Genomic DNA, 23661 nt, shown 5'->3' on the forward strand with positions numbered 1-23661 from the left:
TCAGAGTTCAGCCAGAAAAGCAGCATCAGTATGAGTTGTGGATATGCAATATATGTGTCTGTGAGCTTTTCACTCCTGCTGAAGTGATGTCCCTCAAGTATAAGGAGGATATCTTATACCATATAGTATAGGAATATATTTTAAAATTTCTTTGTTCCTATAGAGCACCTATTTGAGTATTAGAATATCTCCTCAACAAATCTTCCCTGGATGGGCTAAACTTGCTATGGTCTAATAGTCCCAGCAATTTCTCTCACCCTGCAGCAGTTTTAAACTCATATTTCTTTAAGATATACAATTCCTTGCAGCATTGTGGTACCATAGGAAGCAAATTAAAATAAAAGTTTTAATTTTACCAACTTTAACCATTATTTATCTTAAGGAGAACTGGCTCTTGCAAAAGCAAATGATTTGTCATTTACAGATAAAGTTCTTTTTCCATTTCTATTAGCCATTTTCAGAATCATTTAGTTAGATTTCAAGATACTTCAGTTAATATCAAATAATCACTCTACACTGCCTGGTTTATATAATAAAAACATAATTTTACAGTACTAGGTAAATTTCTTAATGAATTTGTTTTGTTACAGTTAATTTATTATAAGTTAACTAAACCACATTTGTTTAGAGATTATTTGTATTTTATAATGAGCCAACTTTGTATATCAGGTGCCATTATATCACTGAATATTTTTAGGCTGGTCTTTTTTCTTCTAGAATCACTTTGGAATTCATTTTAAATTCTTTTTTCTGGACATTCTTGAATAGAATTATTTATATTATTAAATTGGTAGTTGTTTGTAAGTGTATATTGTAAAGGAAATTTAAAAGAGGATGTGGGATTTCCAAATATTATTGATTAAAATATAGCAGTTGTGGTAACAGTCATAATATTGGGACATGAGATATTGGGGTGAAAAATTTGGACACATGACTTTTGCTCTTGGAAAATTAATTGATGTACAATTGCATATAAACTGGCCAGAGATATAGTACTGTGGTTAAGGTTCAGGAAGTAGTTTATAGGCTATTATAAAGGTATCATCATTTCTCTTATGATACAAAGAGTATAGAAATCAAAACAGGAAATATCTAGCCAAACAGTGGAAACACATGATTAAGCAACACTAGCATATACAAAAATAGTTATATCTGTGAGCATGTAGTTATCAAGGGGCAGAGAAATCAAACCTGGCTCGGCGTGCTGGCTGTGTGCAAGGCAAACACCCTGCCGCTGTGCTATTGCTCCAGCCCTGTGAGTTATTGTTAAACTTATTTAAAAGAAAACAAAGTATGAAATTTTACAGACTCATTTTTGTTTGTTTTGTTGACCACACCCACACTGGTGCTCAAAGGGGAACTTGGTACATTAATACTTTAAAAGTAAATTCTTCTGTACTTCAAGTAGGAAATTGTGCTAGTGGAAACTGAACCATAACCTTGATTAGTTGGAAATAAATGCGCATTAACATTTTCATCCTCATTGCCATCATCATTCTCATTATCAACGTCATTTTCTTGATCAAAACTATAAAAATTGTATTAAAGTGTTTACTTTTTCCCTGGCTCTGTACTCAAGACACTATATGGATTATATGGATTATATGGATTATATGGATTATATCTTTTTTGTTTTGTTCCCATACTGTGGGGGAGATACTCTGTTAATTTTATTTTCCAATGAGAAAACTGAAGATTGAAAGTGATGTCAGTCAGGTGACTTATATGAAGTAGGGAAGAGAGAGGCAGCAGCCTTGAAACATTTTCTCCCCATCCACAAATCTAGGACTTATAAGGCTCTACTGTGAGTCTTATAAGTGCTGGAAAGTAAAGTCAGTCCTAGACCTTATGCAGGTCTTTTGGATCGTCATCTTTCCTTTCCTTCTCAGAAAGAATTTCAGGGGGAGATAATCAGTGAAGTTAAAAGAGGTTTTATTTGGAAATTTTGGGACAGGGAAAGAGAGGAGAGGGAGGGAGGGAGAGAGAGAGAGAGAGAGAGAGAGAGAGAGAGAGAGAGAGAGAGAGAGAGAGAGAGAGAGAGAGAGACAGGCAGAGACAGGCAGAGACAGAGACAGAGAGACAGAGATTGAGAGAGACAGAGAACATGACCTTCTGCAGAGTAGAGAGGGAGCCTCAGTGCACACCACACCATTAGATACAAAAGTCTGAAAGTGCACATCTCAATAGGGGAGATGCAGGTGTATTCAGAAACCACATGTGCTCAGCAGCAGCACATGGGTATAGCCAGCGCATGGACTCAGGCAACATATGTTTCTTGTGTTCAAGTTGGCTCTTCTAGTGTATCTCCCAAGCTACCCTATGTGGAGCTTTCTGCTTAAGTTTGTTGTGAGGGTGGTTGCTAAGGGGATAGAGTTGGGAGCAGTTGATGGTCTTCTTTGATATTCCATTCCTGGTCTTTGTTCCTGCTGGAGCTTCGCTCTGAGGGGAGTCCAACCTTCCCTGGGTCTGTGCTGGCACCAGGTAAAGGTCTTATTAGTTCCTGTGTCCATAGGTGGGTTTTTAGCAGCCTTTGACCTATTGGTTTTATTACTTCTCAGGAGTTCATTGTTATGGGGATCCCTTCCCCTACCTACTTGCCTGTCTGTTTCTAAAAGTTTAACTTTTTCTGAGGTCATAATATATAACTATATAACTATAACTACCACTGTCACTGTCACCGTCCTCCCGTTGTTCATCGATTTGCTCGAGCGCGCCCAATAATATCTCCATTGTAAGACTTGTCACTGTGTTTGGCATATCTAAAACATCACGGGTAGCTTGCCAGGCTTTACTGTGTGGGCGAGATATACTCAGTAGCTTGCCGGGCTCTCCAAGAGGGGCTGAGGAATCGAACTCGGGTTGGCCATGTTGGCCACTTGCGAGGCAAATACCCTACCTGCTGTGCTATCGCTCCATCCTGACTATATATATATATATATATATATATATATATATAGTTATACACATACATACACATCATGTATGGTTTTGGGGTCACATCCAGAGTGCTTAGGGTTTACTCCTGGCTTGATAGTCAGGGATCATTCTTGGTGGGGCTCCTAGGATTGTATGCAGTGCTGGCTGTCAAACTTGGATCAGCTTGCAAGGCAAGGATATTACCACTGTATTGTTTTTCCAGCCCCATCAACAATTAGTTTTATAAAAATCTGGAAAAGTATATGAAGCCTGAACTACTAATTTTAAAATGTCTGGTTTGAAATTTGCTAAAAACCAAGATAAAATTTCATATTTTGCCAAAATAATTTTTACCAGTGTGATTAAATCAATAATATATTGTTATTTTGTGGTTTCCTATTTGGATTTTTAATGGAGATTAAATTGCTATAACAGAATATTTCATCCTTATCTTGTTAGGGTTTTTTAAGACTAATTTTTTAAGAGTAGAAGTTTTATATCAAAGTAAAATTCTTTCATTGTAAAAGACAACAAAAAAAGTTTGAACATTTTATTGTTTCACCTTCTTGTCTTAGGAAAAATTGGATGTCGGCACGAGAAAAGAAGTTGATGGCATGGGAACATCAGAAATAAAATATGGAGACTCAGTGTGCTATATCCAACATGTAAATACAGGCCTGTGGCTTACTTACCAGTCTGTCGATGTGAAATCTGTGAGAATGGGATCCATACAACGTAAGGTAAGATGATTTTGCACATGCACAGATAAAATGGATTAATTAATAACACACACACACACACACACTTTCTAGCAGTCTTTCCTTCTTCCATCCCTCCTTTTCTTGGTTCCCTATTGACTCTAAGACAATGACTACACCTTTGAAGTTGATGAGATTCTGCTACTGAGTTGCTCTCAACAATTCTATGCCCCATTGTTTTGTTCTTTGACTCATCTCTAAGCATCATCTTCATTCAGTATAGACAACCTGCATTTACAGCACATTACTTGAGGCCTCTCCACAAAGAATTCATGTCTTTTACACACCTCTGCCTTTGACTATACATTTCTTCTATTCTACAATGCCTTTTAAAGCTTTTTTCTCTACCCGATTACTTTATATCCTGCAAAGTTAAGTTTAAGTGGTCTTAAAAGATCGTTTTGACAATCTCAACTTATCCCTGTATATTCTATTTTGGGTTCATGAGATGCATGAATTTGTTTTATCTTACAACTTATAAACTCAGAGTTTACTTTATGTATGTTTCACACTTCCTTGAATGTGAGCTCCCTTTGGGTAACTGCATAATCTTAGATTTTCCTATTTCCTACATTTGAATGATATTCACCACATGCACTGACTAAAATAATAATACAAATATTGTTTACAAATGTGAAAGATTGTAGTGAACCAGAATTTTAATTGTTAATGGATTTATTAATAGTGACTATACACATCTCGTATAGACTACTTAAAGTTTTGTTGATCTTTACAGTGAGCAGTGCTCATTTGAATGATTTTAGCGTCTAATTTTGCTTGGGATTAGCTTCACCCCTTTATTACCTTCCAAAGAGTTTTGATAGAGAATTTGAGCAACTCTCCTGCAGACCTAATAGTTATATTTGAATAATCACTTTTTTTTTTGCTTGTTGGGTCACACCAGGTGATGCACTGTGTAAACACACAAAAAATAAAAGGGCCAGCAGTCTATCTCTCCAGCCACCCGCGTTCAGTAATCTCAGACCATTTTCCCACTCCAGGGAGGTGGATGGCGATGGTCAGGCGAAGGAAGGAAACGGGGGCCAGGTTGGTTGGTCTTAGCAGCAGTTGGAATCTACATCTCCAAAATCAGCCAGCCTGGAGCCAGGCATCTACATCCCAAAGACCAGGCCTGGTTTAGCACCTGGGATCTGCATACCTAAGGCCAGCTAGGTTCCTGTGAGATAAGAGAAACTGCCTCAATATACTGAAATCATTTACTGAAGGCAATTTGAAGGGGAGAAAGTTCAGTCTCATCCCAGCTAGTCAGGACACACAGGAAAACTCTTTCTAGGACGTGTTTCTCCTCTCCTTGTCCACCCAACGTATAAGCATACATAATATTAATCATTTTGTATGGGCACAGTAAGAAATACTTTGAACTTATAGAATTGCTCTCCTAGGGCCATCTTGATCTCAAGACTGCAGTGCTCAGGCCAGATATCTTTCCTGTTCCTAGCAGCGGGGTCCTAGTCTCATCGTTACTTTTAGATCATGACAGCATTTGCCTATGATCAAACTTTTAACTTATAGTTAAGAATTGTGGCACCTTGGCCTGGCCCATCACGATGCCAGGGTAGCATATAACTTACTAGCTTGCCCTGGTTCCATCCAGTCCCACGTTGGGACCCTGACCTTGGGGTGCTAGGAAATGAGGGCAACTGAGGCTTAAGTTGAGAAGGCAGATGCCCAGGAGTGAATAATATTCTAAGCCAATCAACTCCTAAATTACAAAGCATATTAATTAATTGTCTTCCTGTATCTATACAAAAGGACATTGCGTTAAAGTAAACTGCTCAAAAGACATAAGGAGAGGAGAAAGGCAATATTAACTTACAGTACAAGTTCAGTGTCCTAGAAGAATGAGACCTTACAAAGTGGTTGGGGAAAAGAGCATAGAAGTGGTTACAGACAAAGTAATGGAAGTGACTCGGGAGCACTGTGATGGGTGCAACCCGATAAACCTAAGCTCCGTGCACTCCAACATCGCACGGGGTTACTCCTGGATCTGCACTCAGGAATTACTCCTGGCAGTGCTCAGGGGACCATATGGGATGGTGGAAATCGAACCCGGGTTTCCGCCCTACCTGCTGTGCTATCACTCCAGCCCCGCAATCACATTTTTAATTGATACAGATACAAAAATTTTCGTCAGTACTTGTGTGAAACATTCCTTCTTTTCTGAGGATGAGCATGTTTCTGAAGTCTTAAGGAAAATTCAAATATATACGAAAAATACAAAATAGTATACAAAGCCTTTGTATAACTATCACTTACCTTTAACACTTCCAGTATTCTATATTCATAATTTGAACTTTACAACCTGGCACTATTTCATTGGATTATTACTGTTATTTAGTTTTAACCTGAGAGGAAAAAAATATTAACATAAAAATGCAAAAGGAGAACTATGGAGTTTCCACAACCAAATACATTTATGTGGCCTGTAATAGTCATGCTGTGGAATTTATTTTTACAGAAAGTTGTCTAATTCCTCCCCCCCCCCCCCCCCCCCCCCCCGCCTAGAGTCCCCTGCCAGGCAAAAGCAAACAGAAAAAGCCACAGGCTAAGAGGAAGGGATATAATGGAAAGGAATGGAGCAGATATTTATTTCTTATTTCCCGTATCTATTACTAGACCCTGTGTACTGTGTCTTCTTTCTGTAGTTTTTTCAATACCCAGTATAACACCTCCAGGAGGGACCCCTGAGATAGCACAGCTGGTAGGGCATTTGACTTACATGCGGCCGACCAGGGTTCTATTCCTCTGGCCCTCCAGAGAGGCTGGCAAGTTACCAAGAGTATCTTGCCCACGTGGCAAAGCCTGGCAAGCTACCTGTGACGTATTCAATATGCCAAACACAGTAACAAGAAGTTTCACAATGGAGACATTACAGGGTCCGCTCGAGCAAATCGATGAACAATGGGAAAACAGTGCTACAGTACTACAGTAAGACACCAGAAGGGTTGTAGGATATTGATCTGGGTGGACTGCGGAAGACCAAATACTCATTCAGGAAGCTGCAGAAGCAGAATTTATTCACACCTGGTGGATCAGGTGTAGCTCAAGCTTTTTTGGTCTACTCCCACTTCTCAACAAAGGCAAAGCAGGGGATTTATACTTTATTAGCCCACACAATGTTCCCTTTGCATTATATACAAATCTAAAGGGCAGTGTTAGGTGACTTGGGGAGGATCTAGCTGGAGGGCTGGAGGAGGGCATTCCTTGAGAAACTAGGGGTTTAGCTGAAAGGTGGATCTTGTGAAAAGGACCTGACCCAAAAGCCTTTGGCTGTATATTTCAGCAGGAACCTTAGCTCTACAGCCCAAACAAACAATGAATGTCCCTGATCTTGCCACTTTACTGCCACACTAGTAGATGTTTTGGAATGAAAGTATGCGTTTTCAAAGATTTAGAATTAGTCCGAAGTTGCTGAGATCCCAGAGGACCCTGTTAGCTTGAATTTCTACTGCATTAGCATTGCAGAATTCTAAGCCCAAAGAGGGCTGAATTAACTATTAGCTGGTGAGTGGCTGATGCCCTATCTTCAGAGCAGATTTTTATTTTGGTAATTCTATTTTTCTGAAATTCTTCCACTCAATTTAATTTCATCTCTGCCTTCAATCTCAACTCTTTCAATCCACCATTGGTTTCATGACTGCCAATTTTAAGTCCTTTAATGCTGGTACTTAACTCCTGTGGGGTTACTCCAGGCTCATGCACTCAGGAATTACTGCTGGCAGTGCTTGGGGAACCATAGTGGATGCTGAGAATTGAACCCAGGTTGGCCATGTGGAAGGCAAATGCCCTACCCGCTGTGCTATCACTCCAGCCCCCCTGTTTCTTTACTTATAGAAACCTTTGAATTCCCTCCCAAGTCCCACCTGACTTTTCTCTGAGCACAATAGTCACTTCCAGCAGTACAGGCTGAGCACTGAGCTGTCAGGCTTGCATAGCTGGGAAGGAAGGAAGGAAGGAAGGAAGGGAGGGAGGGAAGGGAGGGAGGGAGGGAGGGAAGGAAGGAAGGAAGGAAGGAAGGAAGGAAGGAAGGAAGGAAGGGAGGGAGGGAGGGAGGGAGGGAGGGGGGAGGGAGGGAGGGAGGGGGGAGGGAGGGAGGGAGGGAGGGAGGAAGGAAGGAAGGAAGGGAGGGAGGGAGGGAGGGAGGGAGGGCTTTGAACTATGAAATACATCTGTCACCAAAGAATTTTAACAAGCATATTTAGGCCTTTAAAATGGAGACAAGTTAACTGTTTTTTTGGTTTCTGTTTTCCTTCATTTTGTTCTTTTATTTCTGAATAACATAACTAGTTTCTCTTCTTGTTAGCCTTCTTTCCTTTTCTATTTTTTTTCATTTTTAAGTAGAGGCCACATCTAGCAGTTCTGGGAGGCTACAGCAGATTGCCTGGGGGCAACAGGGGCCACACTCAAAAGATGGTAGGAACTCTGGAGTTTGGGGGAGTTGGGGATGGCACTCAGGGCCTCATACAAGGAAAGTGTGTGTTGTAACCCTTTGAGGCATCTTCCGAGTCTCTTGTTGCTAATTTTAGTTCAATATTATATGGTTCCTCAATATACATATGCTGTATAAATAGTATAATAATATATGCTATTAAGATTAAGATAAGTAGAGACCACTTTGGAAGCTGCAGGAAAAGAAAGGGAATCCTAGGGAAAGATTTTTTAAGGTGTTATAATGTTGTTTCTTCTGATTTGGTATTCATCCAGTGTTTGTAGATCATTCAACAATTTCATACTATTGAACATATTTCTCTTCATATTATAGTTCATGGAAAGATGGGCTGGAGAGGTAGCATAGCAGGCTATCACCCCCTACTGGGCTTTAATCCCTGGCATCACATATGGACAATCCCCTGAGCATCATATTACCAGGAGAATTACCAGGAGTAATTCTCCCCTCCCTTCCCCTCCCCTCCCTTCTCCTTCTCTCCTCCCCTCCTCTCCCTGCTTTTTGGGTAATACCTGGCTACCACCTGGAATGATTCTTGAATACAGAGCGAGGAGTAAGCCCAGAGCCAGCCAATTATGACTCAAAATCCAAAAAGAAAAAATTCCAACTAGAAACATTTAGTGAAATAAAAAAGCTTTTGGGGGTACAGCAAACCTGGTATGCTGAAGGGTTATTCCTCACTCTGCACCTAGAAATCACTCCTGGCAGTGATCCCAGGAGCATATGGGATGCCAGGGATTGAATCTAGGTCAGCCATATGCAGGGTGAACAACTTACTCACTATACAATCTCTCTGACTCCTAAAATGCAATTTGAAATGAATATAGATTTCTAGAAAAGAACTCAGTTATTATTAATTATGCAATCTGTGTTCAGTACTGCCATAGAAATGGTATACCTATATAATATTTTCCTTTGATTCTTTGTTTAGAGTTTTCTAAGACTATGGAGTTATCATTGAACACAGACAGATGAGAAAACATTTGGGGTTTTGCTCAAATGGATACATTATATTGATTTATTCTATGAAAAATATCTTATTTACTCATCAGAATAATTGTTGAATGGATATATTATATGAATAGTTTGCTCGAGCGGGCCCAGTAACGTCTCCATTGGAGACTTTGTTGTTACTGTGTTTGGCATATCGAATACTCTCGGTAGCTTGCCGGGCTCTCCGAGAGGGGCGGAGGAATCGAACTCGGGTCGGCCATCTTGGCCGCTTGTAAGGCGAACACCCTACCGCTGTGACATCGCTCCAGCCCATATGAATAGTTTGTATTATAATATTGTAATACTGATATTGTAATATCTCTGCATATTATTTTACCTTGTGCGCCATAGTTTTGAAGTTCTGTCTGTTTTTTCTATCATTATGTCTCACTTTTATGAGTATCCTATTATTTTTTTTTAATGTTTAGAATTTTGGGGTCATGCACTGTGGTGCTTGCTCCTGACTCTGTACTCAGTGATGATCACACCTGGTGGTGCTTGGGGACCATATGTGATGTTAGGGGTGGCTGCATGCAAAGCAAGTGCCCTGCCCTCTGTACTGTCACTCTGGCACTGAATGTACATCTTTTGAAACCCCCTTTGCAGAAGAAATGTGGGTGTGATGTTATTATGTCACTTTCTCATAGGCTATTATGCATCATGAAGGCCATATGGATGATGGCTTAAATTTATCTAGATCTCAGCATGAAGAATCACGAACAGCACGCGTAATCCGGAGCACAGTTTTCCTTTTCAATAGATTCATAAGGTATACTTTTATTTTTGCTGTTATAATTAGACATTTTATTTTCACTACTGGGTTTACAGATGAACAATCAATTCCAAAATATACTATGGAAATGAATTTCATACAGTTTGTTATTTAGTAGGTCACATTAGGAAGTACTTGTTAAGTGATTTTATATCTATATTTTTAAGATGGGTATTTGAAACATGAATTTGCTTTTAAAATTGTAAATATAGTTTATTGTTCTTTAGGTTTATTAAATAAACTACCATTTTGCTTGAACTGTTTAAGTCACTTTTACTCTAACAGTAAGAGATACTCTAAAACCTTTTTTTATTAGAATAAAATGGAGTCTTTTTTGTAATAACTAAATTTTCTCATTTAACAGTGAAAACAATTGTATAATTTACAAACTAAACCGCATTTGTTTCCAGATGTTTTCTGGCAGCATTATTTCATTATGCACAGGCATATGTGACCTGTGATGTGATATGAATATCATCTATTTGTTTATTTTGCTCATCTTTCAAAATTTTATTATTTTACTTTTTTAATTTGCCTTTAAGAATTTTATTGAGATTTTTGTGTTTTAAAACACTATTAATAAATGTTTCTCATGCACATAATTCCAACAAGGTGATGCTCATCACCAAGAACTCCAATAACCTCTTCCAACTCAGCTGTATATTTATTAATGTTTTTCTATTTTCCTCTTATAGTCAAGGAAAATTAGTGTTAGGGAAATAATGGGGACAGAGGAGGGTTGGAGAGTTAGAATTACATATTCAAGAGGGGATGCTGGCTTCTCTGTAGTGAAGAGACCCAAAAGAACACATATCAGGTTGAGATGTGGGTGGATCCTTAAGATGGAGAATGTGCTCTTCTCTTTATTTAAACATTGCTAATTTGGTAGGAAAAGAAGTCTGTATATATATTTCCAATTATATTCTTTAAAAAACATTTATTTGAGAATGGTAAAAATGGTTTTATTTCAAGATGGTTGATTCTTTATTCCTTTTTTGTTGTATATCTGCTTCTTTCAATTAGAATTGCTTAATTAGAATTAATTAAGCAAACTGACCTTGTTTCTTTTTCTGTATTAACTATCTCATGTCTCAGTTGTTCAAAAATTAATTTTAAGTTAAATATTAGTTTATGTTTTCTTTCCTTTCTAGATATTTACTAATTAGGTTTTTTTTTTTTTTTTGCTTAATTATATTTATCATGGACTGGAACAATAGCGCAGCGGTAGGGCATTTGCCTTGCAAGCATCCAACATGGCCGACCCGGGTTTGATTCCTCCGCCCCTCTCGGAGAGCCCGGCAAGCTACCGAGAGTATCTCGCCCGCACGGCAGAGTCTGGCAAGCTACCCGTGATGTATTCGATATGCCAAACACAGTAACAAGTGTCACAATGGAGAAGTTACTGGGCCCGCTCAAGAAAATCAATGAACAACGGGAGGACCGTGACCATGAATTATATTTATCATATATAATCCCATATATGTTCCTTTATTATGGTATAAGGATAGAGAGGAAAACTTTTATCTGTAGGATAAAGGAGTTGTACAATAATTGAGAATCACAAAGAAATTTACTGTTTTTTCTAGGGGCCTTGATGCACTCAGCAAAAAAGCAAAGGCCTCCACAGTGGACTTACCAATAGAGTCTGTCAGTCTTAGTCTGCAGGACCTGATTGGGTACTTCCATCCCCCGGATGAGCAGTTAGAGCATGAAGACAAGCAGAACAGATTGCGAGCTCTAAAGAATCGTCAGAATCTCTTCCAGGAAGAGGTGAGCTTCTGTCTCTTCTATACTGTGTGGGGAAATAACTTCTGGGTGGGGAAAATTCTCTAATTTGTGTCCAGAGAGAGGAAGAGGTAGTCAACTAGCCAAAGGAATGCACTTCTGCACTTCATCCCTCCAAGGCAATCAGGCCTTGAATGAATCCTGCAGTTATTTGTATTTCCCAACTGATGTATATTAATGCTAAAAGAAGATATTTTTCATTGCACAGGCAAAAGAGATTTTATTTTACTGTCTTCAGTAAAGACACCGATTACTCTAACCCATGTGGAGAGTGTGTTTTATTAGGCATATAAAAAGAAAAAAAAAACAATTCTAAGGCTACCAAATAAATCCAGGCATCACTAATCATGAGCATGTTTCTTTGGTTCTTAAAAGCCTCTTGCAAAGGTCACAAGGAGCTGTGTCTTGTGGATGGGGAGGCCATGATGGGGGCAACATGAGGTCCAAGCGGATTCAGGCTCCCTGTTTAGTCAGAGAAATTCCACCTAATATTTCCTTCTGTTAATATTAAGTTTCTGTTGATAATCACAAAACAGAAACTTGGTGAAGATGAAACAAAGAGAGGGGTATTGGGGGCCGGGGGAGGACGTTAGAATTAGAGTCCGGACACACAGACCAAAGCAGTTCTTTCTTTCTTTTTGGGGGGAGGGTGGGTCACACCCAGCAATGCACAGGAGTTTCTCCTGGCTCTGCACTCAAGAATTACTCCTGGCAGTGCTTGGGGAACCATATGTGATGTTAGGAACCGAATCGGGGTCACCCACATACAAGGCAAATACCCTACCCGCTGTGCTATTGCTCCAGCCCCCCAGAGCAGTTCTGTATTGACTACAAGGAAGTTCTGTATTTGGTTCTGTATTTGGTTTACAAGTTCTGTATTTGGTTTACAAGAAAGGAAAAAGGAGGTTTGTTAATATTGTAATGGTTGACTCACTAATCTAGAATTAGACTGCTCATAGGAAGTTTATGTTCTCATATTGTCTGCTTCTAGTTGAGAATATCACACAGAACTTTAAATCCAGTAGGATTAATTCAAGAACATTTTCATTTTTTATGCAGGTGTTGCTTCATATCCATTGAAGAAATAATCTCAGTTTCATGATTGATAATCACAAAACAGACTTTCAGTTGGGCTTTTCAAACTTTTCATCAACCTCTCGTTTTGTTTGTTAGCAGAATCAAAGTTTCTGGTACTGATTTTCTTTTTATCCTTCTAGGGCATGATCAACCTGGTGCTGGAGTGCATAGACAGACTTCATGTCTATAGCAGCGCAGCGCACTTTGCTGATGTGGCTGGCAGAGAAGCAGGGGAATCTTGGAAATCGATTCTCAATTCTCTGTATGAATTGCTAGGTAAGAATTATGATTGTCTTTCAAGACAACTGAGTTGTATCTATTTAAAATGATCAGGTGATAACTTCGGCAGTTTTATAACATGCTTCTAAATGAAGGCCTTCAAATTTTACTTTAGTTATTCTCTACCCAATGATGTTTTGTATTAAAAATCTGAATCTGAGTGTAGAATGTAGTCAGAGCAGTAAATTTGCTTTCGGTTTAAGAAGGAGCATAATTGGGGCTAGAATGAAAGCACAGCAGGTGGGACATTTGCCTTGCATGAGACCGACCCAGGTTTGAGTCCCAGCATCCCATATCGTCCCCCAAGCACTGCCATGAATAATTCCTGAGTGCATGAGCCAGAAGTAACCCCTGAGCATTGCCAGGTGTGACCCAACAAGAAAAAAAAGAGCATAATTTAGGATAGACTGTTATAGGCAAGAACCCTCAATGTGGATGTATAGTCAGTGTTTTAATTTTTGATAAATGAAGTTTTTTTTCCTCAAGAGCCCTCTCATTCCCCTATTGTCCCATCTTGTCAAGAATCTTTTACACTCTTCTCTAATCCTTTTATGGTCTGTAATTGAAATGTAAAGTCTGTAATTGTATTTGAAAGGGCACACCCTGCAAAACCTTGTGGTGACCTCTGCCATATACCTGTTGGCTCTGCAAATGTAGGTCCTCATTATTTCTCTTCTTTATGATTTCGGTAGATTCTGTATGTCTCTTGTCAAGAACATTGAATAGCTGAGATTTTACCTGATTTGGAAACCACTGAATCAGCCTGCTGCCATTAAGATGAAGAGGAATTGTTTGTTTCTCATAGAAATAAACAGAATATACCTTTTCTGCCATAGACAGCAATGTTATATAAGAAATGTTTATAATTTAATATGCATTTTCTTATTTATATTCTAACTGATTAAGAAATTGGCAGTTAAAATATGTTAAAAGCCATATTTATTTATTTTATATTTGATTTGTTGGCTGCACCAAGCTGTGCTCAGAGATTACTCCTGTCTGTGTGCTCAGGGATCACTTCTGGTGGGTTTAGGGAATTACATAGAGTTCTGGGGATCAAATACAGGTTGGCAAGGCAAGTATTCTGTTCACTGTACTATCTCTCTGACCTCTAAAATTTACATCTTAATAGCATAATAGCCAAATGACAACCATATATTTCATCTAGAGCACAGTAGTATTTTTGTTAACTTTTAAATTATTTTTTAAGAGGAGATATAACTTCTAAGTATACTTTTCCAATGAGGACATACCCACACATTATTAACTTTATATTTGCATATTCTGCTCCTAGAGAGAAATTTTGCTCATCTCTCACATTTAAATCTTTTTGTTTCTTAAAAAAAAAAAAATCTAGGGGCTGGAGAGGTAGTATAGTGCGTAAGGCACTTGCTTTGCATATTTCCCACCCGGTTTAATCCCCAGCAGCATATAATGGTCCCCAAGGCTCTACCACGATTGAGCCCTGAGTTCAGAGCCAGGAGTAAACTCTGAGCACCACCATATGTGGCCCCAAAACTGAAAACAAACAAAAAGCAACAAATTTGTCTCAGGAAAAGGTGTGTTTCCTTTTTTGGCTGATACTACTTTTTTCCTTCTTTCCCCACGTGTCTGTGTCTTCCCTTTTTAGTTCTGGTGTGGTTTCCCTAGAGGACATTCTTTATAATACAAAAAGTTTGTCAAGTTGAGGCAAACTTGAACTTGAAGTCCAAAGGATTCAGGTTTCAATCAAAACTTATTTTTATTCATCAATGACTAGTTGATTATCTGATATGGAAAACACCCAGATTTCGGGAATGAAGTATTATGGTAACAAGACATAGTCCCTGCTTTCGTGGCACTATAGTTGAGTGAAATATGGGTTAATTAACCAAGCTGCCCATAATGCTGTGCAACTACTGATACAACTACCTTAATTATCTGTATACATCATTGTTAAGCCATATTACTAAGTACATTGCTGATCAGTCTGACTACAGAAGTTAGAATTTTACTGATAATACACATATCACTTAATGCAGTTCTGGAATTTGGTATAACTTGAAGTCTTGGGGCCAGAGAAATAACAGAGTGGGTAAGGTGCTTACCTTACCTGTAGCGGATTCAGTCGATCCCTGGCATCCAATATGGTCTCCAGAGCCCTGCCAAGAGTAATTCCTGAGTGCAGAGCCAGGAGTAACCCCTGAACATTGCCAGGTGTGGCCCCCAAACAAGCAAACAACCACCTGCCCCCACCCAAAAAAAAAGCATGCAATCTCCTTGCAGATTCTCTAAGGCAGAAGTTTTTACATAAATCAACAAGAAAAATAAACCCGTAGAAATAAATAAATTCAGAAATATATATTAGAAAATATTTTCAGCATGGCAAATAAATCAAATTAAAATGATAAATAAGAATATTTTACTTCTTTCTTAGGTTGGCACAGATAAAGCATTTAATAATTATCTTAAGGAAAATGTATAATATGTGTTTTTGATAGAAGAATAAACTGATGATATTTTATAAACCAAAGTATCTTGGTTTGATAGTTGACATAAAACTTTATAAACTTTCAATTTCAGAAATGTTACTTTAAGGAATATATTCTAGAGATACATTTGTAAGTGGTAGAAAGCATGTCTACTGCAAAATTGTTTATAAATAACACAAAATTGAACACAATTTTATATCAACAGGTTATTGGTTATAAATGTAATAGTATATATATACCTTCATAGTGTAATATTCTGTTACCATTGAAAATTGAAATAAAATGTCATTTGAAAAGTTGTTTATGCAATAGATAGGCAAGATTGCTGTTCCTTTTAAAACGGCAATCTAAGATGTAGTGAAAAACAAAAGATACTCTATGTAGAGCAAGATTCTAATGTATAAATCTAAAAGTATGTAGGGAAAATACATTCTTATGTGTAAATTATAAACCTATGAAAGAATGCATATAAAATTGTTAGGTGTCTGTGTATTCTATTGGATATTAGTCTTAAACTGTTTAGCATATTCTATCATTTAAAAAGTAGTTAAGATGAATTAGCCTAATTGTAATAATTAAAATAATAGAAGGAAGCTTATAATTATGTTATTATTAATTACCATTAATTATGTAACATTAATTCAATATAGAATGAAAATCAAATATAAAGCAATACACTTTTTGTATGTCAATAGATATATAGACTTTTTCCTTATATATATATATGATAGTTTTAATGGTGATTAGTTGAACTAGAATGAGAGAGTTATGACTAAATGTTCCTCTGACTACTTTTGATTTCTGTTTTTATGGCCAATCTGAGTTCGATTCCTTCACACCTCTCAGAGAGCCCGGCAAGCTACCGAGAGTATCTCGCCCGCACGGCAAAGCCTGGCAAGCTACCCGTGACATATTCCATATGCCAAACACAGTAACAAGTCTCAACAATGTTACTGGTCCTGCTCGAGCAAATTGATGAACAATGGGAGGACAGTGACAGGGACAGATTATAGACACTGATCTTATTATCAATAAAAGATTAATTAAAAACCTTATGTGAATTTAAGAACCAACTGCCACAACTATACTTTTTTTGTGTTAGTGAATTATAAAATAGGTAGCCTCATATATTTAAGTATATGCTTCTGTGTGATTGGAAAATTTTAATTTGCTAAAATAATTGGTGTTCTATAACATATTTGTATCCAAATGTCCTTTCTGGGTAGCTGTAAAGCAGTTTGGTTGAAAAATCAAGTCCAAATTGTGATGCTTCCTCTTCAGTCATCAGAGAGAGGCAATAGATATTTCTTGTGGTTATGTATTTACCTTTATGTATGAAATAAGTTTTCTCATTCCCTCCCTTCCCACCTCATGAAGTTTATTTAGTAAAGAGCATAAAAGCCGGCAGTGAGGGTGATAATCTATAACAATTTTAAAATTTGACAAGGATCCATTTAATATGTGTTTTAGGTGGATAATGACACAAGTAGATTTATGAGTCTGCCATCCGAAAGACCTTAGTACGCATATTCAGAGTTTGAAAGGCATTGTGGTGGCATGCTTTCATAAGTCTCTTCAGACATCCACACAATTAGCAGGAGGCTTGCAAGCCAGGATGATTTTCTAAAGATGTCTGAGGAAATGGATCCCTAGAAAGCTCTCTCTCTGAATACTTGTTTTGTGAGGTTTCAAAGTATGAAAGAAGCAGAGTAGATGGCTACATGTTCAGTATGGACACCTTTGAATCCTTAAAGACTCAGAGTGTAGCGACTACAAAATTTGCACGTGTGGAGCATTTTTTAATGAGCTCTGGATGTTCAAATGATTTAATCTCTATACCCTTGCATAGGCTGATTTTTATCTAAAAGCTATGATACACTGGTAGAAGGCAATCAAGAAATGAAAAGTATATTGATGTCAGTATGCTCCAATCGGGTTTTATTTATGAATTGGTGTCAACAGATGTTTCCTAGCTTGTTCTCCAGGACACCTGGCAAGAGCATTTTATAAACAAGATACAATTAAAGAAAAATTGGTAGGGGGAAGTATAGTATGACAGGTAGAACTGTACAAGTAAGTACAGCACTCACTTGCATACAGCCCTCTTGAGTTTGTTCCAGGCATCCCATATGGTCTCCTGAGCACCACCAGGGTGGTTTCTGAGTGCAGAGCCAGGAGTAACCCCTGAGCACTCCTGTGGTAGCTCCAAAAGAAAGCAAACAAACAAATAAAAACACCCAAATTGGCAATAATCTCATGCCTGTGAAGTAATGATGATAGTCGCTAATGCATTTTTAATGTAGTTAAATTTTTTTTTACCAATTTTATGAGATACCTACTTTTTTTTTTTGCTTTGTATACTACTACCAATCTTATGGGTATATACAACCAACCCATCTTTATGTTTTCCAGGTAAGGGATTCAAGCAAGAAGAGTTGGAATAGAGATGGAGAGATAGGAGTGGAGGCGCATACACATGCACTTGTGTGTGTGTGTATGTGTGTGTGTGAGAGTACTTGTGCTTGTGTGTGTGTGTGTCTGTGTGTGTGTCTGTGTGTATGTAAAATGTTGGGGCAGGGGGTGCACATAGGACCTGAGTACCTAACCATGAACTTTGGAATCCAGACTGCCCAGTTTCAGTTTCGGTTCTACTCTTGACTTTGTAAGCAGGAACATGATTTTCTTAATTTTTCCTGTCAACAAAACTACTTATTGACCTGCTGATCAGGACAGAGAGGAGAGAAGGCAGCATAATTTTTGCTTGCTCATGTGGTTGTGTGTTCTCTACGGTGACCAGAAGATCAAAGCTGAAATCATGGCGCCCGGTCTTGGCTGAGAGGTAACTTCCACTGATGGGCTTGTTGGAAGTTCCTAGCCAAGTTGCTCTTCCTGTATTGAAAAAGCTGCAACTTTATTCCAGTCATTTGTCAGTGGGCATTTAGGTTAATCCCATAGTGCTGCAAATAACACTGCTATGAATTTAGAACATAGGAGTGCAGTTATCTTTTTGAATCAGTGTTTTCGTATTCTCTGGATAAATGTCTATGGTGGTATTGTGGGAGTAAAGGGTATTTTCACTTTCAGTTTTTAAAGGAGTATTTGTGTGGTTTGCTGCAGAGGCTGCACCAATTTACAATCTGACTAATGGTGTACAAGAATTCCTTTTTCTCCACATCCTTTCCAACACGTGTTTCCAAACTTTGAGGAATGTTTTGGCCATCTTGCCACTGGTTATTGGATAGCAATACTTTTTGAGGTGGGTAGGCGGGTCACAGGCAGTGGTGCTCAGAGTTGACTTTTGAGTCTCATTTAGGGATCACTTATGGCTGTACTTCACATGGGAGCTCCCTGAGTTGCTGGTACTTGACCCAGATCAGCTAATTGCAGGGCAAGTACCTTACCTACTCTATTATCTCTCTGGCCCTTAGTCTTCCTATATTTGATATCGAAGTTTTGTTTCCACATAACTGGTAGAACTAAAAGTTACTTAACATTTAAGTGCTTGGATTTTCCTTTTTAAAAATGTTTTTCTTCCTAATATTTAATTTTATAAATTGCTTTCAAAAGTTGTGATCTTTGTCATTTTTGTTGCAGTAAATTTAATGACATTTTCTTTTTTGGATTACTGTATGATTTTCATAAATACTCTGTGTTTCGTAGAGTGGGTTCTTGCTTTAGTTATTACTTTCAGAATTGCGTTATCTCTATCATTTGACCCCTAAAATATTGGATATCTTTTATCTGAATAAGTGGAAGGAAAATTAGAGAGTGATTTACTTTTTAAACAAATCTAATGAGACTGCTTAAAGATGAAAAAGTTTCATTTTTTATTTTCCCTCAATTTCTGATGCTCTAAGACAGGGTCACTTATTATATTAAAAATGAGAAGTCCCACTGAACATTTGAACACCTCATTTCCCTGATAAACCTAATCCTCAAACCCTTCTGCCTGACAAGGTCCCTCATATGTCTCAATTGCTAGGATGAGATGTTCCTTACAGATGGAACTACTGGTCCCTTACTTGAGTAAGACCTATGTTAGTGAGTGAATTATTCTTTTTTTGTGGGGAGGCCTCCCCCGCAGTACTTGGAGAGTCAGAAGTCATTCTTCATGACACTCAAACTGGTAGAGCAGACTGTCAGTTTGGTGTTCAGTTTGGGGTTTTTTTGGGGGGGTGGGGTGCGGGAGTTGTGGTGGAGGACACTCTCTACAGTGCTTAGGTCTGACTCTGCACAGTGATCACTCCTGTGGGCTCAGGGGAACAGAGGGGGTGCTGGGGATCAAACCTAGGTCTGCCATGTGCGAGGCAAGTGCCCTACCCACTGTGCTATCATTCTGGCCCTATCACCAACTCTTTGTAAACAGATATATTGTTTCTCAACAATCTTATGGCTATGAGAGAGTTTATAAAATATTTAGAAGATTCTCTTGGAAGGAATTTGGAATAGTTAATTTTTCAACCTGAATATGTAATTGGGTTGGAAGAGATCAATAAAAATCAGGTGGAAATTTTATTTAAGTTATTTCTTGACAGAAGTAGAAAAATACTAGATTAAACACAAGTAGAATAGGTAACTTTAGACATTCTTAGAGTCTCTGCTAAGTAAACATTATGAGTCCAAATGGGAAGAAGGGATAAAGGAGAAAGAACAAGGTTTTGAAACTTTTTTGTCATTAGTACTCCTTTTTAGAACCATGTAACATTTAATTTTCTCTCTGTGTGGCTATTATGGTTAGTAGTTATATCTCCTTAGTATTTTGTGCTACATTTTCAGGAAAACTAATGTGCCCTTACCTTCTTTCTTATATAGGTGAGAAAACTGAGCTCTAGGGAAATTAAATAATTTAGTCTCATGGCTAATTAAAAGCAATGAGTATTAAAGCCGAAGCTAGGGAACTCCCCGGACAGTTTTTCCATTATCCTTCATTATTACCTCCCAATATGCAGTGGTACTTTTTTGAAATATATTCCTTCTAATTAGCAGTGTTTATTTCACTCCCCATTAATTAAGTTGATTTTAAGACCCATTTTGCATATGTATATGTATGTATATTTATATATGATTTAAATATCAGCTACAAATTCCGTTATTTATCCAGCTTTTTAGGTCTTCTCTTAGCTTTGTTGAACTGGAAAACCACCTAATTATGAAATCTTTTTTTTTTCCCCAGCGGCTCTAATTAGAGGAAATCGTAAAAACTGTGCTCAATTTTCTGGCTCCCTTGACTGGTTGATTAGCCGATTGGAAAGACTGGAAGCTTCTTCTGGTATGTTTTCCAGTTATTTCTTTATCATGACATGTTCTTTCTGTCTTCTTTCTACTGCAAATCCTTTAAGATACAATAGATACAGGTTTAGTATAAGTATGTTTTTTAAAGTAGATTAAATTTATGGCTGAGAAAGATGTTTTTAATTTTTTTAACTTTAAAAAAATATTTGTAGCCACACTCAACGGTGCTCAGGGCTTATTCCTGACTTTGTGCTCAGGGATAACTTCTGGTGGGTTTGGGGGACCATATGGGGTGCCAGATCGGTTCAGGATTGTTGCATATAAGTCACACCCCTACCCACTGTCCTATTCTCTCTGGCCTGACATTCATGTTTTTATTAGTTATTTTTCAAAAACATTTCTAATGTTACCTTTTCTTTTGATTTCTCTGAAATACTGTGGAGGATGAGCTGGAACGATAGCACAGCAGGTAGGGCATTTGCCTTGCATGCAGCTGACCCGGGTTTGATTCCTCCGTCCCTCTCAGTGAGTCTGGCAAGCTACCGAGAGTATCCCGCCCACACGGCAGAGCCTAGAAAGCTCCCTGTGATGTATTCTATATGACAAAATTAGTAACAAGTCTCACAATTTGTTGTGAGACGTTACTGGTACCTGCTTGAGCAAATCAATGAACAACCGGAGGGCGGTGGACAGTGGACTGCAGAGGACTGAGCTGAAGCAAGGTTTCAGCGAAGGACTAAGAAACAGACCAAAAAAAGGGGGAAAATAATAATAAAATAGTAAAATAAAAAATTAACATTCAGAAGGGCTGGAGCGATAGCACAGAGGGTAGGGTGTTTGCCTTACACGAGGCCTACTCGGATTCAATTCCTCCATCCCTCTCACGAACCCAGCAAGCTACCGAGAGTATCCTGCCCACAGGGCAGAGCATGACTAGATCCCCATGGGGGTATTTGCTATGCCAAAAAATGTAGCAACAAGTCTCACAATAGAGTCGTTACTGCCCACTCAAGCAAATCGATGAACACAGGGAGGACAGTGCTACAGTGCAGTGCTACCTTTTCCTTTGCATTTCCAAAAGAATATTCAGTGACTCAATTTTGATTCACCCAAAGTATCTAAGCCAGTCCTTAACCTCTCCTCACCCCCCAAGTAAAATTAGGGTCAGGTCACTAAGAAACAGAATTTCATTTATTTATTTATTTACTTGGACTGGAGCGATAGCACATCCAGATAGGGTGTTTGCCTTGCACAGCCAACATGGTCGACCCAAGTTTGATTCCTCCACCCCTCTCGGAGAGCCCAGCAAGCTACCGAGAGTATCTCCCCTCACAGCAAAGCCTGGCAAGCTACCCGTGACGTATTCAATATGCCAAACACAGTAACAACAAGTCTCACGATGGAGACGTTACTGGGCCCGCTCAAGCAAATCGATGAACAATGGGAGGACTGTGACCGTGACTGTGATTTATTTTTTTGCTTTTTGGGTCACACACCGCAATGCACAGAGGTCACTCCTGGCTTTGCACTTGGGAATTATTCCTGGCAGTGCTTAGGGGACCATATGGAATGCTTGGAATCGAAACCGGGTGGGCAAGGCAAACACCCTACCCACTGTGCTATTGCTCCAGCCCTTATTTATTTATTTATTTATTTATGGCTTTGGGCCCAGACCTGGTGGTGCTTAGAGATTACTCCTGGCTCCGTGCTCAGGGATCACACCTGGTAGACTCCAGATGGATCAAAATCAAGTTAGCCATGTACAAGGCAAACTCTCTAGTCACTGTATTTTGCTTTTGCTGCTTTTGCTTTCAGAATTCTTTTTATTTTATTTTTTTTGAATTTAAATAAATATTTCTTATCTGCTGTATAAAGTTCAATTACAATTCTCATTTTAACTTGTGTGCAAATGGCTAGTTGGGCAGATTTGGGAGAAAATTAGTTTCTTTTTCTAATTACTACTTGGCACCGAATTTCAAAGGGATTTAGTGAATATGACTAATCATTCTACATAGTAATGAGATGTTTATAGAAAAAAATCAATCTAGTGCATCCATTTCAAATGAGTATGTTATTTTTTGTTTTGGTGTTGTGGAAACATGCAAGTAATTACCAGGCTTCTCTGAATTTTTTGCCCTTTGATAGTGCTAATACTTCTTTGTGTTATTTAATTTTCTTCTTAAATTTCTATACTGTGTGTGTTTTTAGAAAGTAGGACATGCTTTTATTCATTTTTGTATTTTCTTGACTTACTACATTGTTTGAATCTGGTAGGTACTTAATAGTATTTGTTGAATGAATTCCCAAAGTCGCTTAATAAAAATGCCTGTAACCCAGAAAATAATACCATGACTTTTTAAAGAAATTACTCACATAGAGACTGGATCATTGAATCATTGCAATTAAATAAACAAGAAAAAAAAAAGGACATGTTGTTGGGGGTAATTTTTAGTTTTAGAATGAAATTTCAGAGATTTATTACTTAAAATATTTGAGTCATAGTAATTTCTATGGCATTGTTGGATGGTAAAAAGTAGAGAAGAGTGGTTGTTGAGATAATAATCTTTAAAAATATTCTTGTATTATTTTAAGAATCATAAGATTGGGTTTTCAGGGTATGCAACATAAATGGAAAGACTGAATCAATACAGAATACATTAAAATTTTAAAAAAGAGAAAACTAATAACTACTGAGAATGTATTCAGTCAAATTAATGATCACAAGATGACGGCAGAGTTTACACAAATGGATAAGTGCTTGTGTAAAAGTGACTGGATTGTTTTATCAGTTATTTTCTTTCACACTGTGTGTATATGTTAAGTGTTAGACACTGATCCCTTTTTCTGGCTAACAGAGTAGTATCTAGTAAGAGAAGATCAGTGAAACCTTCAGGATAGAGTGCTAATATT

General features: G+C 38.1%; 1 protein-coding gene across 1 annotated transcript in view; it reads left to right on the forward strand.

Moving 5' to 3' along the window:
- The window catches only part of RYR2 (ryanodine receptor 2), a 754458-nt gene that overhangs the window by 366238 nt on the left and 364559 nt on the right, over positions 1 to 23661 (forward strand). The window contains exons 13-17 of the mRNA XM_056113587.1: positions 3492 to 3656; positions 9783 to 9904; positions 11494 to 11677; positions 12910 to 13045; positions 20693 to 20788. Coding sequence (XP_055969562.1) covers positions 3492 to 3656; positions 9783 to 9904; positions 11494 to 11677; positions 12910 to 13045; positions 20693 to 20788 — 703 coding nt within the window. The remainder of the gene's footprint in view (positions 1 to 3491; positions 3657 to 9782; positions 9905 to 11493; positions 11678 to 12909; positions 13046 to 20692; positions 20789 to 23661) is intronic.

The sequence above is a fragment of the Sorex fumeus genome, unplaced genomic scaffold (assembly GCF_029834395.1).
Source record: "Sorex fumeus unplaced genomic scaffold, SorFum_2.1 ptg000021l, whole genome shotgun sequence".
NCBI lineage: Eukaryota > Metazoa > Chordata > Mammalia > Eulipotyphla > Soricidae > Sorex > Sorex fumeus.